Source organism: Vicia villosa, linkage group LG7 (genome assembly GCF_029867415.1).
Source record: "Vicia villosa cultivar HV-30 ecotype Madison, WI linkage group LG7, Vvil1.0, whole genome shotgun sequence".
Taxonomy (NCBI): domain Eukaryota; kingdom Viridiplantae; phylum Streptophyta; class Magnoliopsida; order Fabales; family Fabaceae; genus Vicia; species Vicia villosa.
Genome location: NC_081186.1, coordinates 81558535 through 81582415, shown reverse-complemented (window position 1 = coordinate 81582415; position 23881 = coordinate 81558535). Strand labels below are relative to the sequence as shown.

Here is a 23881-nt window from a genome sequence, read left to right as displayed (position 1 = left end):
ACGATGTTAACGATATATTTGTGCATAAAAAGTGGCATCTCATCAATGTAGACAATGGGTGATTTTTTTATCGGCTGTGTGCGAGGTGGCTTCGAAATACGGGCTCATTTGTTCCCACTACACTTGGACTTCGGTGTCGGTGAATTCGGGAACGATGCATCAAGATGTTCAAAGTAGGAAGGAGATCGTTTTGTTGACGTGTCATCTTGTGTAATTTTGGACTTTTTCGGTGCACCTTTCGTTTTAACCGGTTGAGACGGCGGTTTCAAATCGGTGGTCTCCGGAAATGTGATTTTTCACAATTGTTCTTTGGGTTAATAGTCATTTGCCCCCCTGCAATAGTAGCGATATTCGGTTTACCCCCCTTTTAAAAAAAATTTTTGTTTTCCCCCCCTATAATATTAAAATTGTAAGTCTTTTGCCCCCTAAGAGGGAAAATTACCCCCCTGTAAAATATATTTTTTTGATTTTACTCCCTGGTTTTTACATGTTTAGGGGGGTACCCAAATATTACAGGGGGGTAAAACAAATTTTTTTTTTAAAAGGGGGGTAAACCGAATATCGCTACTATTGCAGGGGGGCAAATGACTATTAACCCTTGTTCTTTTATATGCATTTTCGTTGTGTCATCCGCTTTAGCAAACTTCTCCATTATCACTTCCAACTCGTCGGAGATGGTGATTTTGGAGTCATTTTCTTTCGGCGGGTCAAAATCATCAATACGAAGCTTCTTCCAATGGTCGGCTACCTCATCCATGCGTATTGGTGAATTCAACTTCTTCTTTTTTTGCAAGTATACAAGCAGATGGAAGTCCGTATGTCTTTCTAATGATGCACCCACATAATGAACTATCTGGCCCCGTGGTCTCCGACCGCTTAGCTTCATGAAACAAAAAATTCAAACCCATTCGGGATATGTTGTAAATCAATTGGGAGAATAGAATTTGGCCCTTATACCGGTGTTCCATAACCGTTTTACTCCGACCGAACGATGTTTGAATTTCATTGTGTTGATTTTGGAGCATTTGGTTGACGGTGTCCCAACCCCGACACAAATCACCCAACCACCTTTTGAAGACTGCATGTGCGGATTCAACTCGGTTAGTCGTGGTGCAACCAAGATGTCTAACTTGATTTGTCCAAGCGCACACGACTTTTTCTCTAACTTTGTCAAGAATGGTGGATTCGACGTAATGACAAAAAGTCTTAATGGATGCACACAAAGACCTAAAGTGTACCAATTTCTCGGTATACACCTCTTCGGAGTATGCATCCAAAATTTCCCTCCATGCCGCCATTATCCTATCAACCACAACACCGACTTTGATAACTTTACCATTTTCATCCGGCCTATCTTTTCTCCCAACCGCGGGTTTCAACTTGCTTCTCACGTTGCAAGTTATGTGATACCGACAAAGTAACGCGGTAGATGTCGGGAAGACGGTATCGACCGCATTCATCAAAGCATTGTCCCGGTCGGTGACAATGACGTTTGGCATAAACTCTTGATCAACTAACAAAGACTTGCAAATTCCCAAGGCCCGTGTAAAGTTGTCTTCTTTTTCACACTCCAAAAAAGCAAACCCGACCGAATAAGTCTTGTCCGTCGAGGTCACACCGACTATCTCTAGAAGAGGAAGCCTATAATTGTTTGTCTTGTACGTCGAATCCATGACTAGAACAGTTGGAAATGTGTTGAATAATTTGATACTTTCGGGATGAGTCAAAAAAATATCACGCACCGTAACTTTGTCCTCGGAGGTTCGGAAGCTTGAAACATATTTGTTATCGCCTAGTAGTTTCAAAAGTTGTTGCATTTTCGACCGAGGGCCCATATTCAAAACTTTGAGATTGTGTCGTTCATTGTAAACTTGCTTGATATTTGAAACGCTATCCGGTTTCTTACCCTTCAAATCGGCAAGTATGTTGTGAGGCGCCACTTTGACTATCGTTAAGTCCGATATCACTTTCCTCTCTTCGCGGGACAAACGACACGCCATTGGATGTCCGTGTAACTTGACATCCAAGGCATGATTATGAATTCCACAAATTACGGTTAACCGCCACAAATCATCAACCCTCCGAGTAGCACGCAACTTAAACGGACACCCGCACTTTCTCGATCCCGTGTCGTCGTGTTTTAGCACCGGGTTTGATTGTACATAACTCCCACCCCGTTCGCAATTCAAGACAACAAAAGCTTTCCGCCTACTATTTCCGTTGTCCGACCTTAAAATAACAATTCCAAATCCATGTTTACTAGCTTCGTTTCGAACCCAATCAATCAATTGTTCGCGACTACCGAAGCTCCGATCATTTGTAAATTCTTGCCGAACATCAACCGCATTGATCATAGGATTAACATCGATAACCGGATCGTTATTAACGTTGACAACTACCGGAACTACTGCGTCATCGTCTTGCACAATATTGTCCGGATGCACCATACCTAACAAATGAAAAAATTAGCAAAAGTTGGCCAAAACAGTTTTTTTTACTGCAAGGGCATATTTCGGAAGTTCATTTCCGAAATTTGTTAGGTAATATATTTCGGAAATGAATTTCCGAACCATATCAGTTTCAGCATAAAATTCATCAATCAATGTAGTGAAATAGGGGATTAAATGAGTCATGTTTACCTGAAATTGTAGCTTTCTATGCTCCCTTTAACGGGATCAATGGTTTGAAACTTGATTTTAGGATAAAAAATGGATGGAGATTGATTGGGTTTTGGAGAAGTTTTGGAGAAAAATGATGAAATAGTGAAGGAGGGAAATTTGTATATGCAGCAATATTTTCGGAAATGAACTTCCGAAAATATTCACGGTTTTGAATTTTTTTTACTTCGGAAATGTATCTCCGAAAACACCACTTTTTTGGTGTTTTCGGAGATGCATTTCCGAAGTCAAAAAAATTTCAAAAAAAAAATAACTTCAGAGATGCATCTCCGAAGCAAGGGTAATTTTGGGATTTCGCTGGGGTGACCCCATAGAGAGGTGGGTAAAGAAATTTTCTTTTAAATTTTAAGGTGTACAAGAATATTAAGAAATTGTCGATATTTGTATTTATCACAGTTTTTCATGCAGTCTTATTTTATCATGCTGCCAATAAAGTTAACGTTGGAATCACTATATGAACTTGAGAAAACTAAAGACTATTAAAATCACTAAAGAATCCTTATAAACCATTCTTATCTTAAAGATACATATTCTTCTTTTGAAGTAAATTTGTATTTGTACCTAAAACAAAAATATTTTAATATTAAAATATCTATAGTGCTGATTTTCAATATATCCATACAACTTACACATTATTAATCTTCTATTACTTTTCTTTTTTAGTAAAAATTGTTCTTATTTTAAAAAAATAATAAGTTATTATTTGTTAACTTCATTTTGTTCGCCAATTTACCATTCAAATTACTATTTATAAGTGAAATAATAAAAAAATAATTTTCTCCAACAATTCAAATACAAGATAAATATTTGACTGTCACAAATCAGTAAATAAATTTATATTTTATTTTATGTTCATAAAATAAAAAATAAGAAAGTAACTATATAATATACTAATTTAAATTTAATTAGTATAAAATTCATATATATTGCAAATATTTATAACATAAAAGTTATTAAAAGTTTGGATTTTTAACATAATAAAAATAAATATGAGAAACATTATAATTGATTAAAAATAATTTATTTTACACTTCAGTTTTTTTTTTCTTTTTCAAATTGATCTCTTTAAAAATAAATCACTTAAAAAGTCCTTGAACCTTACAATTCTATCCCTTTGTGCAGGTTGCCGATCAGCACCAGTTTGAGGGAAGTGGAGCCTAAGTCTCGGTTGGTTGAGCAGAGTGTGGGGCAGGTTCGTTCGGGCACAGGGAAGTCGTTGTTTGAAAGGCAGATTGTAACAGGCAGCGAGGCCGGTTCGGTGTTGCAGCCAGTTTTGGTGGCGAGAACGTCGGAGATTTCCGAGTCGACCCATTCTAGGGTCTCTTGTTCTTTGGACCGTGGGGGTGCTAATCCAGTAAGGAAGAAAGTTAAATACAAATGTTTAAATGAAGTGGGAAGTTTCTCAAGGTTAGGTAAGGTAGAAGGCAGAAAGTTTTTGGATTCCAGTAGCGCCCAGTTCTGCGGTAATGCAAAGGGCATTGTTACTGTCCCGCAGGCTTCGGTTCTTGAAGGCGAGAGCCGTGGTGCTTCTTCTTTGTGTTACGGCAATCAACAGGAGGAGTCAGATATTTGTAGGAACAACGATAGGCATTAATATTTTCTTAAAAAGGATGTCGGGGATAAACTTTTGGAGGCTATTGTGGCTTTGGGGGTGTTTGATGCAAAAGGGAGGAGCAATCTTGCTAGACGGATTGAGGAATTGGGAAAGGGAAGCGAGGTATCAACGATTAGAAGGAAGGAGCATAATAAAGCGGATCAATGATTATCGGTTCCTTGAACATTAGAGGGGGAGCAAACGCGCTCAAAAGGAGGAGAATTAGTTCTTTGATCAACAAAGGAAATGCGGATATTTTTCTTTTGCAAGAAACTAAGATTACAAATATGAATGAGGCCTACGCTAATAGTTTTTGGAGACACCCGGAGATTGGTTTTTCTTTCTCTAACTCGGAGGGACGGTCGGGCGGTTTGATTACTTTTTGGAAGAAAAGCAATATGGAAGTTCTTTTTAGTTTCAAGGGGGAAGGTTTTTTGGGGTTAAAAGTTTGTTGGAAGGAGGACCTTTATTACGTTGTGAATGTTTACTCTTCTTGTGATTTGTCTAAGAAGAAGGCGTTGTGGGATAAATTATTAGATTTGATGAAAATTTACTCCGATGGGGAATGGATCATTGGTGGTGATTTTAATGCTATCAAGAATAATAGAGAAAGAAAAGGGACAGCGGGAGTGAGTTATAAGAAGGAGACGAACCTTTTTGCGGAATTCATTCTCAAGAGTGATTTGGTTGACACTCCGTGCAAAGGGAAGAAATTTTCGTGGTATAGTGGAGATGGTAAGTCTATGAGTAGGATCGACCGCTTCTTGTTATCCAACGTTGTGGTGAATCGGTGGGATGTTATTGGACAAATGATTGGCGATAGAGATATCTCGGATCATTTTCCTATTTGGGTTATGACGGATAAATATAATTGGGGACCGAAACCGTTCAAGTTCAATAATGAATGGTTTTCTTTTGATGCTTTCATTCCGTTTGTGGAAGGGGAGTGGAAGTCTTTGAAGGTGGAAGGAAGAGCTGATTTTATCTTGAAAGAAAAGCTTAGGCTTTTAAAAGACAAGCTCAAAAAGTGGAATAAAGAGGTATTCAGAAAGATTGATTTGGAAATAGACAAAGGTGTCTCCGATATCAATAAAGGGGATGAAAGGTTAGTGACTTTATCTAATGATAGTTCTTCTTTTACCTTGGAAGAGAATGTGGAGGCTAGAAAAGAGGCGAGTAGTTGTTTTTGGAGGAACTTGAGGATTAAAGAGAACATGCTTCTCCAAAAATCTAATTTGAAATGGCTTAAAGAAGGAGATGATAATAGTGCCTTTTTCCATAAGGTGATGAAGAGTAAAAGAAGACATAACCATATCGGTCCGATTTATGCATCGGGTACTTTGGTGGACTCGGTGGAGGAGGTTAGGGAGGAGGTTTTCAGTCACTTTGGGAACAAATTCATTGAAACGGAGGAGGTCCGACCGGTTTTAGATGGCATTTTCTTTAATTCCATTAGTAGCGAGGAGGCGGGGGAACTAGAGAAATCTTTTTGCGAAAGTGAAATTAAGAATGCGGTGTAGGAGTGTGGTGATGCTAAGAGTCCGGGGCCGGATGGATACTCTTTTCTCTTTATTAAGAGATGTTGGAGCTTTATTAAAGAAGAGTTTATCAATTTCTTTAATTATTTCTTTTAAGGGAAACCTATTTCTAAGGCAATCACTTCTTCTTTTTTATCCTTAATTCCGAAGTCTAATAATCCCATCGGTTTAGACGACTACCGTACTATTTGCCTTGTTGGTTGCATCTACAAAGTGGCGGCGAAGTTATTGGCGGGGAGATTAAAAGGTGTGTTGAATTCAATCATATCTCCTTGTCAAAGTGCTTTTGTTCCCGGTAGGTTCTTGTTGGATGGGGTGGTGGTTGCTAACGAGGTGGTGGATTATGCGAGAAAGGAAGGAAAGGAGTGCATCCTATTCAAAGTGGACTTCGAAAAAGCTTATCACAAGGTTAGTTGGAGTTTTTTGAGATTCATGCTAATTAAGATGGGTTTCGGTGATAAATGGTTGAAATGGATGGAATTGCTTGTTTTCAATAGTAACATGTCGGTGTTGGTGAATGGTTGTCCGACAAAGGAGTTTGTGGTGAATAGAGGGTTAAGACAAGGAGATCCTCTATCTCCTTTTCTTTTTGTTATTGTGGCGGAGGGATTGGTGGGACTTGTTAGAAAATCTATCGAAGTGGGGAATTTTCAAAGCTTTAATTTTAATGGTTCTTGTTCGGTGGATATGCTTCAATTTGCGGATGACACTTTAATTGTTGGTGAGAGCAATTGGAATCATGTGTGGGCTATAAGAGCGGTGCTTCGGGCTTTCGAACTTGTGTCGGGTCTTGGAATTAATTACCGTAAAAGCAAGTTGATTGGTATTAATTCCAACCCGCATTTTTTGGAGGCGGTTTCTCTTTTTTTCTCTTGCAAATTGGAAGATAGCAACTTTTATTTCCTTGGGGTTCCCATTGGTTTCAATCCAAGAAAGGAAGTGACATGGAATCCTCTTTTGGCTAAGTTAAAGAATCGTTTGGAACGGTGGTCGAATCGGTTTCTTAACTTGGGCGGTAGGATTACGCTTTTAAAGTCTTTGTTAAGTTCTCTTGCCATTTTCATCATGTCCTTTTACAAAATGCCGAGAAAGGTGGTTTCGAAGATCACTAGTATTCAAAGCAAATTTTTATGGGGAGGGGTGGAGGAAAGAAAAAGAATTCATTGGGTTAAGTGGGACGACATCACTCTTCCAATGCATAAAGGGGGGCTTGGAGTTAAAAATATTAATTTGTTTAATATGGCTCTTCTCAACAAGTGGAGATGGCGGATAATTCAAGGTCATAATGCTTTGTGGTTTAATGTTTTGCACTCGCGGTATGGAGATATTTCTACCAAAGTCTTTGGAGGAGGAGGAAGCATTGAAAAATCTTCAAAAGTTTCTTGTTGGTGGAAAGATTTATTAAATATTTTTTCTTCTTCTTTCCGTGATCCTATTGTTGATTCTTGTAGGTTTTCCGTTCACAATGGCTTTTCTACCCTCTTTTGGGAAGCCACTTGGTTGAATGATCTCCCTTTGAAAGAAGTGTTCCCGGAATTATACGATATTTCGCGTTTAAAGTATGTTTCGGTGGCGGCTATGGGTGGTTGGAAGGAAGGAATGTGGGTGTGGGGAGATTTTGGTTTGTCGGCGAGGGAGATGGAAGTATTATGTTTGGAGGCGGTTTTTGAGGAGTTTATCGGGCGGGTGGAGGGTTTTGTAGATTGGAAGGAGGGAAGGGATTCCGTTGAGTGAAATTATTCCGAGAAGGTTTTTACGGTTGCCTCTTGTTACAATTTCTATAACAATCTTCGTCTTCATTATGGCCCCGCTAATAGGAATGACGAGGCTTTTGAATTGTTGTGGAAATTGGAAGTTCCGTTCAAAATCAAGGCTTTCGGGTGGAGACTTTTCCGCGATAGGCTTCCGGTGAAAGAATTGTTGAAGAACTGAGGTATTCCTATTCCTTTGGATGATTTAAAGTGCTCATTTTGTGATAATTTGTTGGAATCTAGTTCCCATTTATTTTTTAGTTGTTTGGTGGTGAAAAATATTTAGAGTGAGATAGCTAAATGGGTTGGTAAAGGGAATAGAGTAGATGTCGAGTGTTTGTCGAATTTTATGGATTGGCACTTGTTCTTTAGAAGTAAGAAAGTTAAAGTTAGGAAGTTAGGTGTGGTTTGGCTTGCCACCACTTGGATTATTTGGTTGGTGAGGAATGGAGCTTGTTTTCGGAAGGAAGAATGGAATGTGAATAATACCGTGTGGAATATTAAGCATTTGGTTTGGAGGTGGTCTTTTTGCGGGAAAATTAGTCATCCCAATTATTCTCTCTACGAGTTTTGCAAAGATCCTTTGCATTTTTTGTCGTAGTTGTAATTGATTTGTTAATTCTCTTTTTGTCTGGTTATTCCCGTTCTCTTCGTGTAATTGGGTTGGAGAACCCTTAGTTCTCCGTTTTATCAATATATCTCGCTTACACAAAAAAAAAAACTACGCTAAATTTTCAACTACTAATGCATTAAAAAATAATTATAATAGGTTGAATATAATTTTTAACTTTATTTTCAATTAGTTATATTTATTTTTTTATCTTAATAAAAATAAGAATAACTATAGCATAAGTAAGACTTAATTATAGTATTGGTCACTCTATTTTATTTCACGAATTAGTTCGCTATTTTAAATTAAACATTTTAGTCCATTTATCATATTTTATATTTAAATTTTACGATATATTCAATTTTTATTTTTAAAGTTTTATAAAGTAAGGTTTTAAAAATCAACTCAGTCTGATTTTGACGATTCCGATAACGATTTCTGGTGAGCCCTTTCTATGGGCAAGAGAGGTGTCGGACGACCGCCAATGAGATAGGCGGTGCCACACCAAAAGATGATGGAAAGAACTATTGTTATACAAGCGGTGGTGGAAACATCACATGAGGGAAGTGCAGTTGTGGAAGAGGAAGTGGCTACGCCGACGAACACACAATTGAAGGATAGGGATGACAGAACTATGACACCGCGCAACAGCCCTAGGGTTATCAGAGATGCTTCTCCGATTAGGGTTCCAACACCACAAATTGGAGGGGATGAAAAACCTAAAGGAAGATTGTGGAGTGATGTAATTCAAGGGAATAGAGATCTCAAACGAGGAATGGAAGTGGAATTCATAGCTTCGACGGTGGTCAATGGTGAAGATGAAGTTTCAATTGAAGATGCGGATGTTGAAGATGAACTACACTACTGGGAGAATGCCTTGATCCTATTTGCTCTCAGAGAAACACTATCAATGAATGCAGTCAAACGCTTCATGGAGAAGGTATGGAATTTTGTTACTCTACTTGAGCTTTATTACAATGATGTTGGATATTTCATAGCTAGGTTTGAGATTAATGAGGATAGAGATAGAGTCATGCTCCAGGGTCCATATTTCATATATGGAGTTCCTTTATTCATTAGGCACGGGTTGTGTTTTTTTATATTAGGGAAGATATGTTGAGAGTGGTTCCTATATGGGTTACTTTACCAAAACTTCCCTTGCACCTCTGGGGGGAGAAAAGCATTTCAAATTTCAATAGTGCAATAGGTAAACCCATAACCAATGATGAATGCACTGCAAAGAAACTTAGAATCTATTATGATCGAGTATTGATAGAAGTGGATATTACTCAGAAGAATAAGGAATCTATCTGGATTAAAGACCATACAGGAAGGAGGTTTGAACAAACAATAGAGTATGAGGGAAAACCTAAGTAGTGCCATCAATGCCTCAAAATAGGACATGATTGTTCTATCAAACCTGTACTGCAGAAGAAGAATAAGGAGAGGGTGTGGCAGCCTAAGAATGAGGTGACAATTAAAGGTAAAAAACATGACAAGGAGGACACACCACAAGTAGAGGAAATACCAGAAACATAAGTGAAATGGTCTGAGGTAACATCTGGAAAGGGTGATAGAGGAAAAAAACCTATGGACAATATGAGCCCAAAGAAAGGTCTAGAAGTGTAGTGTAATAATAGCTTCCATTCCCTACAGACTGGAGATACTCTGATAGGGGAACCATCACATATTCCATGATTGTTACATGGAATGTGAGGGGCATGAATAAAGGAGCTAGACATAGAGAGATTTGGTCTGCTCTTGTTGATTTTAAAGTCCCCATTATTGCTCTTTTAGAGACCATAATAAAAGAGCAAAATGCTATGAGAATTAATAATAATTTAGGAAAATGGAATATAGAAGACAATTATAAAGAGCATCCTAATGTCATAATTTGGCTCCTTTGGAATGCTAAGGAGATTAGGTTGCAGGTGACCCACACATCATCACAATATATGCATATGGAGGTTTGGGATTTGACTGGTAGTAGTTAGTTGTTAATCACTGTTGTGTATGCTTTTAATCAAATTGATAGAAGAAGAACCATGTGGAAAGATTTTGATACCATAGGTTACGGAGTTCAAGAGCGTTGGATAGTCATGGGTGATTACAATAATGTGATCAAGAGCAACGATAGAGTAGGAGGTAACCCTGTTCGAGAGATTGAGTACAAAGATCTTGTATAAATGATGCAAAGAATGGGTTTATTTAAGGCTACTACTAAAGGTAGCTACTATACATGGACCAATAAAATTACATGTTATCCAATCTATTCTAGAATAGATAGGATGTATGGGAATAGTGACTGGTTCCAAACTTTCAATGATGCCAAGGTTGAATTTCTCCCTTCCAGAATTTCAGACCATGTGTAACAGCCCGAGCCTTCGGAGATCCCGGCAGTGTCACCTCACGATCTTCTTTACCCCTCTCTCTAGTAAAGTTTTTGCCTTTCGTGGGAATCGAACCATGTACCCTGGGGTTCAAGTACATGTTCATTTGATTCCATTCGAATCAAAAGGCCCTTGATAAAGATCAAGGGAAAACTCTAAATCGAATCAATCTGAAGAGATCCAGATAGAGAAATGTGAAGAAAAAACCGAATCATTCAAATCAGGTGTAAAGTCTAATTTGAATCAAAAGAAGCATAGGTGACTCAGTTTTTTCTGATTTGAATCAAGTACAACTTTTGAGTCGAATCACAAAGCTTCTTGATTTGGACCAAGCTAAAATGTTGATTTGAGTCAGAGAAGTTGAAAAGTTTGTTTTTCCTCTGTTCAGTTTGATTCGAGTCAGCATGTGTACATGATTCGAATCATGCATACAAAATCAAAATTTATCATAAATTTCAAAATACTTTTAAAATTTTCTTTCCACCTAACTTGAACCAATAACACACATATGGTTCTTGCTTTAGTGACTCGTGCAATTGGCTAAAATAATCATGATCATGATCAAATATAAAAATATATTTATTCATAGAGGTGCAATCATGAAGGAAACTCAATAAATAAAAGTAAATGAAAACGAAAGCAGTAAGACAAGAAACAAATCCATCGTATTGGGGTTCTCCCTCTGAATGTATTAGGGATATGCAACTTCATTCTCCTCCTAGGAATATGCAACCTCACCTACCACTTTGACATGGCCCAATGGTATCTATCGGCGTTATCCGAATCAATTAACTGAAGTCCTTCGAGTAAGTTCTTAATCTTTAAAGTGATCATGTGGACTGATATATGACACAACATTAGACTATCTCGACATTCCAAATGATGTGTGATTTTAACATCCCTGGGCTCAGGACCATTCATTTCTCAATCTACCCTAACGAGGCTACTGACATGTTCCCTCCTTTACTAGGCAGCTTCCATTTCCGCCTCTTTCAGGACAGTAGGAGTCATTAGTTTTTCAATAGGATCCTCACCTCCACCTATTTTTCCTAAAATGAGAGTTCTCGAGGAGTCGCCAAACAAAGCTCTCTCAAAAAAGGGGTCCTCGAACACTCATTCTGTTTCTAAATTCTCAATTAGAGAAATGATCTCCGATTCAAAATCCCTACTAGCAAAATGAAGGGAATACGATTTAGGTTCCATTATCCCCCTTGGTGAAATGTTTCAATGATGGAACTACATTAAATGCTCTCATTCCCCATTACTCTTTGGAAATACCAAATTGCTATATGTCTTCCAAAGCATAGACAACTATTCTTGAAGGTTGATCACTACTGCAAAAAAGATTCCCGACGACTTTTGGGGGAATTTGTTCTATTCCGACCAAGATAAGGCTCATTTATCATGTATGCTTCATGAGCCCAAGGTATAAATACACGCACAACGAGTTTTCAAGTACACAATCTCCAATCTCCACTTTCACTATGATTATCTTAAATCCTAAACTTACATGGACATTGAAGTGCTAACCATGCATGAGCCCAACGTTTAGCAAAATCTTAATAGTTCACTCAAAACTCAAATGCTACAAATATAACTACACATATTTGAGAAACATATTATGTTATACGCAGCGGAAAGATATGAGACTTTAATTTAATTAATATTGAGGATATAACACAAGTAATCATAAATTTCCATCAATAACACAAGACTACATTATCCTCAATATAAGTCTTCATAAAATAATATTAAATAATTCACATGTTAAATTCTCCCCCTTGATAGAGAAAAATAGTTGAAATATTAATGTAAGAGTTTTAACATATTTATACAAATACTCAACTATTTTCTCTATCACAACTGATCATGTCAAGTAATGTCACACCAATAGGGTATGTCAATCACTTACATAATACAAAGAAAATTGAACTATATTTTAACAAAAAAATATTTAAAATAAATTATTGACTTTCATAATATCGATAAGATATTCAAACAATAATTTACATAATCATAAATCACAAGTACATTTAACAAAATAAATTATATTAATAATAACAAACCGGTAGTATACGACTATGATCAATATAGTATTAAACGCATTTAAAATTAATTTAATTATTTTACTAAACAAAATTTGTACAATTGTACCCACATTAGGCTGGATTATAATCGTACAATATAAGATTGAATAAATAATTAAACATAATAGAACTCTCAAAATGATTTTATTTGAAATACTCCCAAAATTAATTTTATTTTAAAATGGTGTTTATTAACAAAAAAATCTATAAAAGTTTAAAGAGTTCTGCTTAAACATTTCACTTTTTCATAAAGGAGCATATAATATTTTAACAAAAATCTCCGTTTATTCAATTATATAATATAAGTCAGAAGATTTTAAAAGTACTTAAGTTATACTAACCTCCTACAATAATGTAACACGCATCCTTGTTCCTGAGCCACTAAACTTTGATGACTTTAGGGTATCACAAAATTATTGTTCATAAGTCAATAGCAAACCATTATAACAAATAAAATATTCTAATATATAAATAACAAATTGCAACGATGATATATTTTTCAATTGCTTTAAGAATTATTCAAAATGACAAAGCAATGTATAATTTGATAATAATTTTAAATTCAAAAATATAAAGTTTTTTGCGTCTGCATCAATAAAATTGACACTAAAATAAATTCAAACTAACCTAAATAAAACAATGAATTTTGGTTAAATTCATAAAAATTATAATTGAGCCGAGTAATTTTCCCTTATAAAAGCCGAGTAATGGTTCATATTTTTTAATAAATATCAACTATTTTATTCAATCCAGGTGGCTATTTTAAAATATAATTCTCAAAAATAAATCTCAGTTTTACTAATAAAATGAGCATATAATATAACTATGAACATTTTATAAAGGCAATGATGATAAGAGATAGAAGTAGTGGTATCCAGCATTACACTATCATTCGCACTATAAGCATGATTTTAATTGAAAGGGAATCGTTCTAAAAATGTATGATTTTCCCTTTGTTTATTTGCTTTATTACTGACTATTTTTAGTATAAAAGGATTTGTGTGAGATTTGGGCTACCCTTTAACTTTAGATGGAGTGTGGCATATTTAAAAATTAAATTATTGTTTTTAGAATAATCTTTTTTAGATTATAAAATTAAATTTTTATCATTAAATGAATTTTTGAAAAACATATCAACAAACATTTAATCTCATTTATTTTTGTTGGGATTTTAATTTTTTTAATCTATTTATGATTTTATTTTAAATCGGTTTTTGACTAGAGAAAATCTATATGGTTTAGTTTGATTTGAAGTTTTACTGGATTACAAAATAAATAAATAAAAGAAAGAAAGAAAGATGGAGTATGGCATGTAAAGCACATGTAACGCATAATCGGTTGTTAAAAATTTATAGTTACCACCAACTCTTGTCTCAGAAAGAACATTCTCTCTATTATCTGTAGTTACTATATTGTATGCATATTTTCTTTATTTATTCATTTTCTCATCTTATTTTCCATTTTTTCCACATTAAAGATTTAAAAATGATTTTGATAAAATTATAATTATTATTATTTTGAAATTTAGAAACAAGAACCATAAATATAAAAAAATATTAAAAATAAATAAATAAATAAAGAAACGAAGAGTCTATATATAAATATCTTGGGGGCTTACATGTCTTCTTGGGCGGAGTATCTATTATACTCCCCTTGTTTAATATCATTGCTTATTAAAAAAAAAAAAAAAACATTGAAGAGCTTTCTTTTGTGAAACATTACCCATATTTCCCAACTTCACAATGGAGAGAACATCTTTCACTGCTCTTCTACTTCTCCTTAGCCTGTCTTCACTTCTGATGAAATGTGAGTCATCATCTCAAGATAAAGAAGTTAAGGCAAGTCTTTATCAACGCTTATCGAATTTCAATGCTTATGTTTTTTGTTGGAATAGTAAACATATGTTGAACGAAAAATGCAGCTTTATATTGTCTACACCACCCTTGATACAGTAGGAAATCAAACATCTTAGTGTGTTCTTGTTGTAAGGGTTGCACCCTAGTGCGATATCTTATATACAAATTGCTTATTAAAAAAAAAAAAAAAACATCTTCCCTGCTCCGTTACAAAGATTTCGTACATCAAGCTGCAGACAGGTAACATATTTTTGTCAATTTTTCTTGGTTCCAAAATAATTTGACAACATGTAAAATAAAATGGAAAATACTCCTAAATAAAATTTGACAATCGATTACTCACAAACAATATTAATAGATCTGTATAAACTTGTGATGTCTTTTAAAAAAAAATAAAAACTTGCTTCTTCAACTTACCGTTTTTTACCTCATGATTTTAGAAACTCGGCACCCAAATCTATATCGAGCCACTACTTTTGGAGGAGTTTTTGTGGTTTTGCGGTGCTGCTAACACAAAAGGAAGCCGATAGAATGGCCGGTATGCTTTGAACCAATCATTTTTATATTGAAAAACTACTCCTTTTTTTCCTTAAATATTTAGAAGTTTGTTAACCATGAATTATTGTGATGTAGGTCTTAAAGGGGTTGTCTCTGTTGATCCAAGTCAATCTTACCAACTCGATCCCCCGAATGGTACCATTTCACTGGCCTGGAAAGTAAAAAATTTAAGTTACTTATTAACTGTAATTCTAAACATCCTACTTTATATTATGATTGAATAAATCATGCATTTTAGTAACAGTAGATATATCGTAGTAATTGTACATGTTATTCGACTTCCCCATCAGAATGTTAAAATTTAGTAATTTTAAACTAGTGATTGAAATATTAGTGAACATCCAGAAGTGTTATGGTACTGCCTCCGCATGAATGTGGTTTTCTGTTATGTTAAAATCAGATTTTTCATAGGTTGATTGCATGAAGCTTCTTCACAGCTAGTGTATGCAATAGTTAATTTTTTATAATGACTCATCGAACTTTTGGAAAGTTGGAGAAAATTTGATTTGTTTTTTTTATTTGTTAAGCAAAATCTCATATCAAAGGAGAAACAAATAAATCATAAAAATTACAAGCAAAGCTACTTCTAGTGCCTACAAGTAAAAAGTTTAATGGAAAGTAGAGTCTCCTCTAAGTTGAAAACATCTCCTCTATAAAGAATTTTATTTCCTCCCATCCAAAGATTTCATCAAGTAGCTATTCAAATCGATCTTGCATTTTCAGAGCCAAGCTCTTTGTATGTTATTGTGTACAACTACAAAGTACTGAAATGTAGTAACAAAAAGGAAGTATACTAGTCAAAATAGCCCCTTGGACAAATTCAATTGCAAACACGTAGTGGGGGCAGTAAAACAGACACGTTTGGAAAAATCCATATGTTTTTCGTATCAAATTCATTCTACTTTTAAAATTTTAAATAAAATATCCTAAAAGCATATACTTATAAACATTTTTTTTTCCTTTTTCTTTTTCAAAAGTAAAGTTATGTTTATGCTAAAAAATGAAGAATAAATGTACTTCTCTCATTATCCCTAAGTCCTGCTGGTTTACATTCTTCTATCATTAATAGTAATCATTGGGGTACAAGTGAAACTCATCAAGTAAAGCTTTTCTTATCTTATCATTTTATTTCTCTTTTTGATATTCAATGGAAAATGTGGTCTCTCTAATGCCATTCTTTCTTTTTCTTCTCATCTCCTTTCAAATTCATCAAACATGTTCCAATGATCGCAAGGCAAATATATATTTCACCTGTTATTTTTACTTTATTGTTTCTTAACAGTTCTATGCTATCAAGCAACCGTTGCTATTATTGTTTTTTTTTTAATCAAAGAAAACTTTATTGATAATCCAAAAAAACAATGAAATGAATCCAAGTGACCAGTGACCACTATGGGTCTAACTACAAGTACAACCAACAGACCAAATAGACCAAGGGAAGACATAAACTAAGCTAAGGCATTATGAACCTACTCACATGTTCTCTCAAATTAAGTTTGTCCCAACATATACATACTACTGCATGAATAATGTTATTCACTATGGTGGTTTGGCAAAGTTTGTCCCCAAAACAGTTTTGGTTCCTGAACCCCAACACGCATACAAGGTCTCAGTGGCTGCACACTGTAGAAGGCGAGCTTTCTAGCCTTTCTTCCTTCTCATTTCCATAATCCACAACAATTCCTCACCCCAACCTCTTGGCACATGGTTCTGCTCTAACTAGCTCAGAATTTTCCTCCAAATATTAGTGGTGGTTGGGCACTCATAAAACACGTGAGAATTGGATCGAACTCTATTGGGTCAAAAATTAGCTTCTTACTTCGATAGATGTGTTTTAGTATGTAGGTTTCGAAATGTTAGGGTTGTTAGTATTTTGAATTGGGCCTGTTTATTATGTCCAACTGTTTAAGGTAGCTTGTACCCTAAGTTAGCTTGTAATGAGTATTTGCGAAAAATCCATCAGTTTAGTATGTTAGGTTTATCATAAATAGCATACATAGTCTCTCATCATTGCACACGACAAATCTTAATTTAGGGTGACAGGATTATTTTTTATTCTTGTAACACTTGTAATCTTGATTCAAAGAGAAAGTAAGGAATATCAGTTATAACAAATTTCTTGTTGTTCTTCTTGCTTCCTATTGTGTTTCCTATTATACTATGTTTTTGGCATTATTTTCAATACAAAATAAGTGGTCAGTTATTTCAATTTCCCTGCAAAACCCACAAACATTATCATTCAATAATTCAAACCTATTAAGTCTCTCTTTTATAGGTAGTTTTCTGTGGCATGTCATCCATAACGTGTGTATGGCTCTTTTCCTTGCTACATTACCATACAACATATGTTTCCAATGAACATCTTGAAGTTGCCTTATGACCGCCTGATACATTCTCCTAGTGTTATACTTATCCTGTTGAAAAATTCTATTTCACTCATGAAGGTTGGAGATTTCTTCTCTCAGTCTCAACATTCCTTTGATACTCCAAAAGGTAAATCCACTAATTGCCACCTGCATCACATCAGTCCCTTTTAAGTAGTATCTATGCATCCAACGGATCCATAAGCTATCAGCTTTATCATTTAGGTTCCACCAATATTTGGCCAAACAACTTTACTCCAAACTTCTAGAGCTATGATGTTCAGACCACCCTTACTCTTGGGAGTGCAAGCATTACTCCAAGCAACATCAGATTTGCGTAAAATTATCTCAAACCCAGACCATTGGAATGTTTTAAACATAGATTCAATTATTTTCAGAATCTATTTTTGGCAAGGATATACACTAGAGCCATAAATTACTCATTGCAAATAAAACACTTTGAATCAATTGTGTCCTGCCAACAAAGCTAATGAGGCTGGAACTCCAAGCAATTGCTAATTGTTTCTTGATTGAGAGGGGAATGCCTAAGTATTTGAAAGGCATCATGCCCTCTTCAAACTGAGTATTAGTGTTATCCTCCTCATTGCCTAAAAAAGTTTTGCATTTGAAGGGATTAACAACTAGCCCTGTTGTATTAGAAAAGTCCTTCCTGGATTGCATAGCTAGGTTCATTGATCCTGCATCTCCTCTAATGAAGGTAAGCAGATCATTTACAAAATACAACTCCACAATCTTTAGTCTCTCACATGAATGATAGTTGAAGTTTGGATTTCTGCCCATTTTATGCAGATCATTTACAAAATACAACTCCACAATCTTTAGTCTCTCACATGAATGATAGTTGAAGTTTGGATTTCTGCCCATTTTATGCAGGAGACTATGCAAGTACTCCATAATCAACATAAACAAGAGAGGTGACATGGGATCCTCTTGTCGAAGGCCTCTTATTGCTTGCATGTGTTCAATCATAACCTTATTGATCTTGTATCCGTATGAGGCTGTACTCACCAGCTTCATTTTCCATTTGATGACTGTGTTTGGGAAGCTAAATTCAGCCATGATATCCTTTAGGGCTTGCCACTCCATACTATTATAAGATTTTTGTAAGTCCATTTGGAACATACACCTAGTAGGGTCTCCTTTGGCACTATATCCCCTTATAAGTTCAATTCCAATCAGGACATTTTCATGTAGATGTTGACGTGGTGCAAATGTAGCTTGACTCATTTCCACAACTTTTCTTAGAACCTTTCATAGTCTATTAGCCATCACCTTTGAAATGATATTTAGTAGGGTTGGGAAACATTATATGGGCTTGACATCTTTCACCATATTAACTGCATCATGTTTACGGATCAATGTGACCAAAGTATTATTGACAACTTTCTTGAAGAATTCTTAAACAATTTCCATTATATCATGTTTTATGATATGCTAAGTAGCCTTGAAATCCTTAGCCCCATAGACATCCTCACCTAATGCAGTGATATCACTAATCTTCATCAGTTCCTGGTGGACCTCCTTTTCTATCACATTTTCTATAAGCAAGTTGAATTTCTCGGTTCTCAGTTGACTTCCCTCTCTCATTGCCACTATATCAATTTTCTTAAGAGATGTTTTGCAGTTGTTCCAACCAACCACTTATAGAATCTTACCACTTCTTTGCCAATTTGGTCATTCCTGATAAGGATATTCCCTCCCTGATCCTTTAACATGATAATGATGGTTTGTCTTAGTTTATTCTTTAGGGTAGCATAAAAGAAGGAATTGTTGTTGTCAAAAACTCTTGTCAGCACACTTTCACCTTCATGATTTTATTACTATCCATCATGTAACACCCCAAAATTATTAGAGTATTATTCGATTTCTCTATGATGATTATTTGTTAGGCGTTTGTGAATATAAGAGTATTTGTGATTATTTGTGATTTATGGGTAATTAAGTGATGTATCGATTGGGATGGCTTTGATTTGGAGCCTGCGTAATTCCATTATTTTCGACCAAGTTCATTTTTGTTTTGACATAGTGGTCTATAATGTTATGTATTTTTCATGGAGTTGGTTAGCTAGAATAGTTTTGAACTCTTCTTTCTCAAGCTTTTATGAGTGGTACAAATTACCGCTTGGTTGCTTTTCGAATGTGTAATTTGTTGTATGGGTTGTACCTCTAGTGCGATTTCGTAATCCAATTGCTTATTTTAAAAAAAGTGATGTATTGTTGAATATGATGCGTTGAGATGATGTGTTAGGGGTAGTAATAATTTAAATAATTTAGAGGGAATTATTTAGATTTAATAATATTATTAGGATTGTTTTAATTATTTAATTTATAGTAATTAGAATAATTAGTTGGAATTATTTTAATTAGTAAACTAGACTAAATAGTAGTGTAGAGATAATAAGAGCGAGATAGTCTATTCAAGAAGTTAAGAGAAACAAAAGAGAAAAAAGGGAAGAAGGTTTTTCATTCTATGGTAAAAATTTAGACGAACAGGAAAGAGAGGAGAGCTAAGAAGGCATTAAGGAACAAAGGGATTCACTAGGAACTCGAAGAAAGGATTCAAAGCTAAGACAAACCTAAGGTAAGGGGTGTAATTCCTTTCATTATGATTGGTCTAGGGTTTGAATATAGTGGGATTTTGTTAGGGCCGGGATTGATTATGATGAACATGATGAATATGGTGAAATTGTGAATTGTTTGATGTGTAATCGATTAATTTGATGTATGATTTATTGTTGGTTTATGTATGGTGAAATATGATGTTTTGGGAATTCAAATTGTGTGTTTTGAACCATACCAATTGGAGTTTTCGGGTCGAAAAGAATGAAAATTGCACTTTTGAAAATTCTACAGAAAGCTCCTTCTACATAGGAGAAACCGGTTTCCTGAGTGAAAATTGGGGTTTTTGCACTATTGGGATTGCAGAAACTAGTTTTTCAGTTTGAGGAAACCAGTTACTTGGGTGTCCGTTTGACGCGCCGTTTGAACCGTTGGAAAGAAAAGTTAAACATAATTTATTTTAAAATAAATTTCAGTTTCAAAATTCCAATTATTCAACGCAGTGACGGTGTTTTGACGTATTCGGGTTATGTCTCTTTTTCGTAAATACTTGATGATGCCACGTCAAGCCCGGCTTAAGGCCTAGGCGAGTAAGGCAATGGCCTTAGGCCTCATAATTTTGGACTTTTATTTAGGCCTCACATGCTAAAAAAAATAGGCCTATTTTTTAAATAATTTGTAAATGATCCTTGTAGAAGTATTAAGATACAAGTTGGCGAAGTGGTATTGTAATTTTTCATGGGGCGATATTTCTATGGTTTGATACTATGAGGAAATACTTTTCAGATCCTAAATATTTCTATGGTTTGATACTATGAGGAAATACTTTTCAGATCCTAAATATTTCTATGGTTCGATACAGATCCTATATATTTTTACACATTACAAAGTGTATACTTGCCCTACCTCACACTAATAATCATATTTTGTTAATTTAATATATACAGTGTTTTGAAAATTATATATTTAATTTCTAAAAAAATTTAAATTTATTTTATTTTAAATTTTAATTAAAAAAAATATGTTTTTTATTTACAATTGAACATTTTCAAAAGTAAAAATAGTATGATTCTAATTCAACCTAAGACTAAACATATGCATCAATGCTTTTATAATCATTATAATTATGTAATACCTCACACTAATATCCTATTTTGTTTAATTTAATATATACAGTATTTTGAAAATTATATATTTAATTTATAATAAAATTCAAATTTATTTTATTTTAAATTTTAAGAAAAAAGTATGTTTTTTATTAACAATTGAACATTTTCAAAAGTAAAAATAGTATGATTTTAATTCAACCTAAGACTAAACATATGCATCAATGCTTCTATAATCATTATAATTATGTAAATGATAAATTATTAAAACTGTTCTGGGCCGACTCAATCAATCTAATTGGGCCAATCCAACCTACGGCCTAAGGCGCTTTAGACCACGTGTGGCTGCCTATCCCAGACCACTCCGGGGAAACACCCGAGACAACCGACCATGAGACACCCTCGTGCCCGGCCAAAAACCAGTTCGCGCGTCACTTAAATCTCCGCCTCAGAAGAAGGAGCCTTTTTCGCACAAGGATATCCTATAAATAGCCCTCTCATCATAGAGGGCAGGGTAACCTTTTCCACCCCCAAAACTCTATTACTTTGTTGTACCTTGTTGAATACATACTTACTTTGGCATCGCAGTGCCTTGCAGGTACAACACCTTTTTCTCCACAACCATTCCGAATTTCAAGCCTTCATTGTTATTGGTCATCTGATCCGCTCGGTAAGATCAAAAACTATATATAATTTTAATACATTTATTTTTTTTTTAAATTATTAAAACTTTATTATTGTTTATATACAACAAAAACTAACATTAATCATAAATATTATACTTTCAAATAGACTATATTATGCTTTTTTTTAATAAATAAAACATTTAAATTTCGCCTTAGGCCTCCAAATATGTTGGGCCGACCCTGTGCCTCGTATGAATAATAATTTTGAATGCTCTGTTGGTACTGGTTATTACTACTGATAGTAATGATTTATCGTGATTTTGTGATGTCTTAAATGATGTTATGATGGATGAAGTTGATGAAGTGTGTGTGTGTGTGATATTTTCTATATGTTATGTGAAATTATTATGTTTTGATTTTATGGATGACAATGCATTCATGGCATAAGAAGGACATGTATCAAGTGATGTATGGGTAGATGCCCAATGATGCTAGGATTGATGTTCAGTGTTGGCCTCAATCCCATTGTGCGGATTGAGTGGGTTTTGTGTTGTGTTCTAGCTTCAAGTGGAAATCGATCCTATGTTAGTGATCTTTGGATGAAGATGACTATCATCAGTGATGATGAATTGGTATCACATGCATGAGTCAGTGATGTTGCATTTCATGATCGTTGTTGCATTTTGAATGACGTAAATGATGTTTTTATGATGTATGAACTGTCAAGAATGTTTTTTGTGATGTTGTGAATGAATAATCTGATGTTGATATTGTTGTTGCTAATTACTGTATCTATTCCGTATACTTTTTATAATGATTGTAATTACTCACCCTTTCTATTTGAATGTTGCTTCCATGTGGGTAACACGCATGTGATCAGGATTACTGTAGGAAGCTTAGAAGATAGCTCCAGTGTTTGTTGTATTTGCTTTCGGTAGAATAAAGAGAGTCTTGCTTTGATATGTAACATCGGGGTTGGGGTCGTTTGATTTTGAGAACCTTGTGCTCCTTGAAATTTTATGAGACTTTCCTGTTTGTTTTCATTGTTTCCTTTTGGATTTGAATTAGGAAGCCTTAACATATTTTATGATGATTTTGTTGAAGTTGAATTATCTCTTGGTATTTGATTTATGTTATAAAGAAGTTTTGATAATTATGTTATTCCGCTACGATGTTGAAACTTTGTTGATTTTGAAATGCCAAAAAGGGCAAAATGCCAAAAGGTCAAATTATATTTCGTTTTCTTATATTTGTTGTAATCCGTGTTACGGAGTAGGATTAATTGTTATATGATGTCTTATGAATGTGTGACAGTCTTAATGGGGCCAGTATTTTTAAATAAATTGTCTAAATTTACTTGCTAATTTATGTTTGTGGCTAGAAGGGTGTTAGACATCCTGTCACTAAGCAGCTCCTCTTGGACTTTACAAAGATTATCCATAGCACTTTCCAATTGTTTTTTAATCATATGGAAAGGCTTGAATCCTTCCTTGATAACTCTTTGCAACTTCTGAAATTTCCTCCACACTCTGAACATAGGTCTTCCATTTATATCTTGAATCCAATTGTCGTCCACAGCTTTAAGGAATCCTTCAGTCTTTGTCAAGTTATTGGGAAATTCGAAACTTATGTTTTTCCTCTACACATGCACACAGTTCTGCAGACATAAAAGGGTATGGTCTGATATTCCTAGGGCCATCATAGTCAGGATACTCTCAGCATTCTGTTGATGCCAGCTAGTTTTCCCAGTGAGCCTATCAGTCTTAGAATATATAGTGTATCGCACGCTCGCGAAAAATGAACAGAGTCGCCACCAATATATTTATCCCATAAGGGAAAGGAATATCAGAAAACCTAACAAAGGAAGGAACAGGGTCTTGCGACCAGAGAATCTAGGTGCGGGAGTCGGTTACGCGAGGGGAAGGTGCTAGCACCCCTCACGCCCATCGTACTCGATGGTATCCACCTATGTTTGTTTCTATCTAAAGGGTGTGTACTATGTCTATGTCTAAATGCGAAATGAATGCAGAATGTAGGGAAAATAAAGAATTGTACTCGCACGGGCCCTACCCCGCTGCCTACGTATCCTTTTCAGGAATCAGAGTTACCGTAGCTCGGCTAAAGATTTTCTGTTTGTTTTTGTG

General features: G+C 35.0%; 1 protein-coding gene and 1 long non-coding RNA gene across 2 annotated transcripts; both read left to right on the top strand.

Annotated features, from left to right (window-relative positions):
- Window positions 1-8564: 8564 nt before the first annotated feature.
- On the top strand, window positions 8565-23494 carry LOC131620966 (uncharacterized). Its single transcript, XM_058892173.1, has 2 exons — window positions 8565-9111; window positions 22618-23494. Exons 1-2 carry the CDS (start codon window positions 8683-8685, stop codon window positions 22642-22644), a joined length of 456 nt encoding a protein of 151 aa, XP_058748156.1. The 5' UTR covers window positions 8565-8682; the 3' UTR covers window positions 22645-23494.
- On the top strand, window positions 14522-15303 carry LOC131620967 (uncharacterized). The gene is made up of 3 exons (XR_009289386.1): window positions 14522-14744; window positions 14945-15042; window positions 15138-15303. It is a non-coding gene; the product is annotated as an uncharacterized LOC131620967 (long non-coding RNA).
- Window positions 23495-23881: the final 387 nt, after the last annotated feature.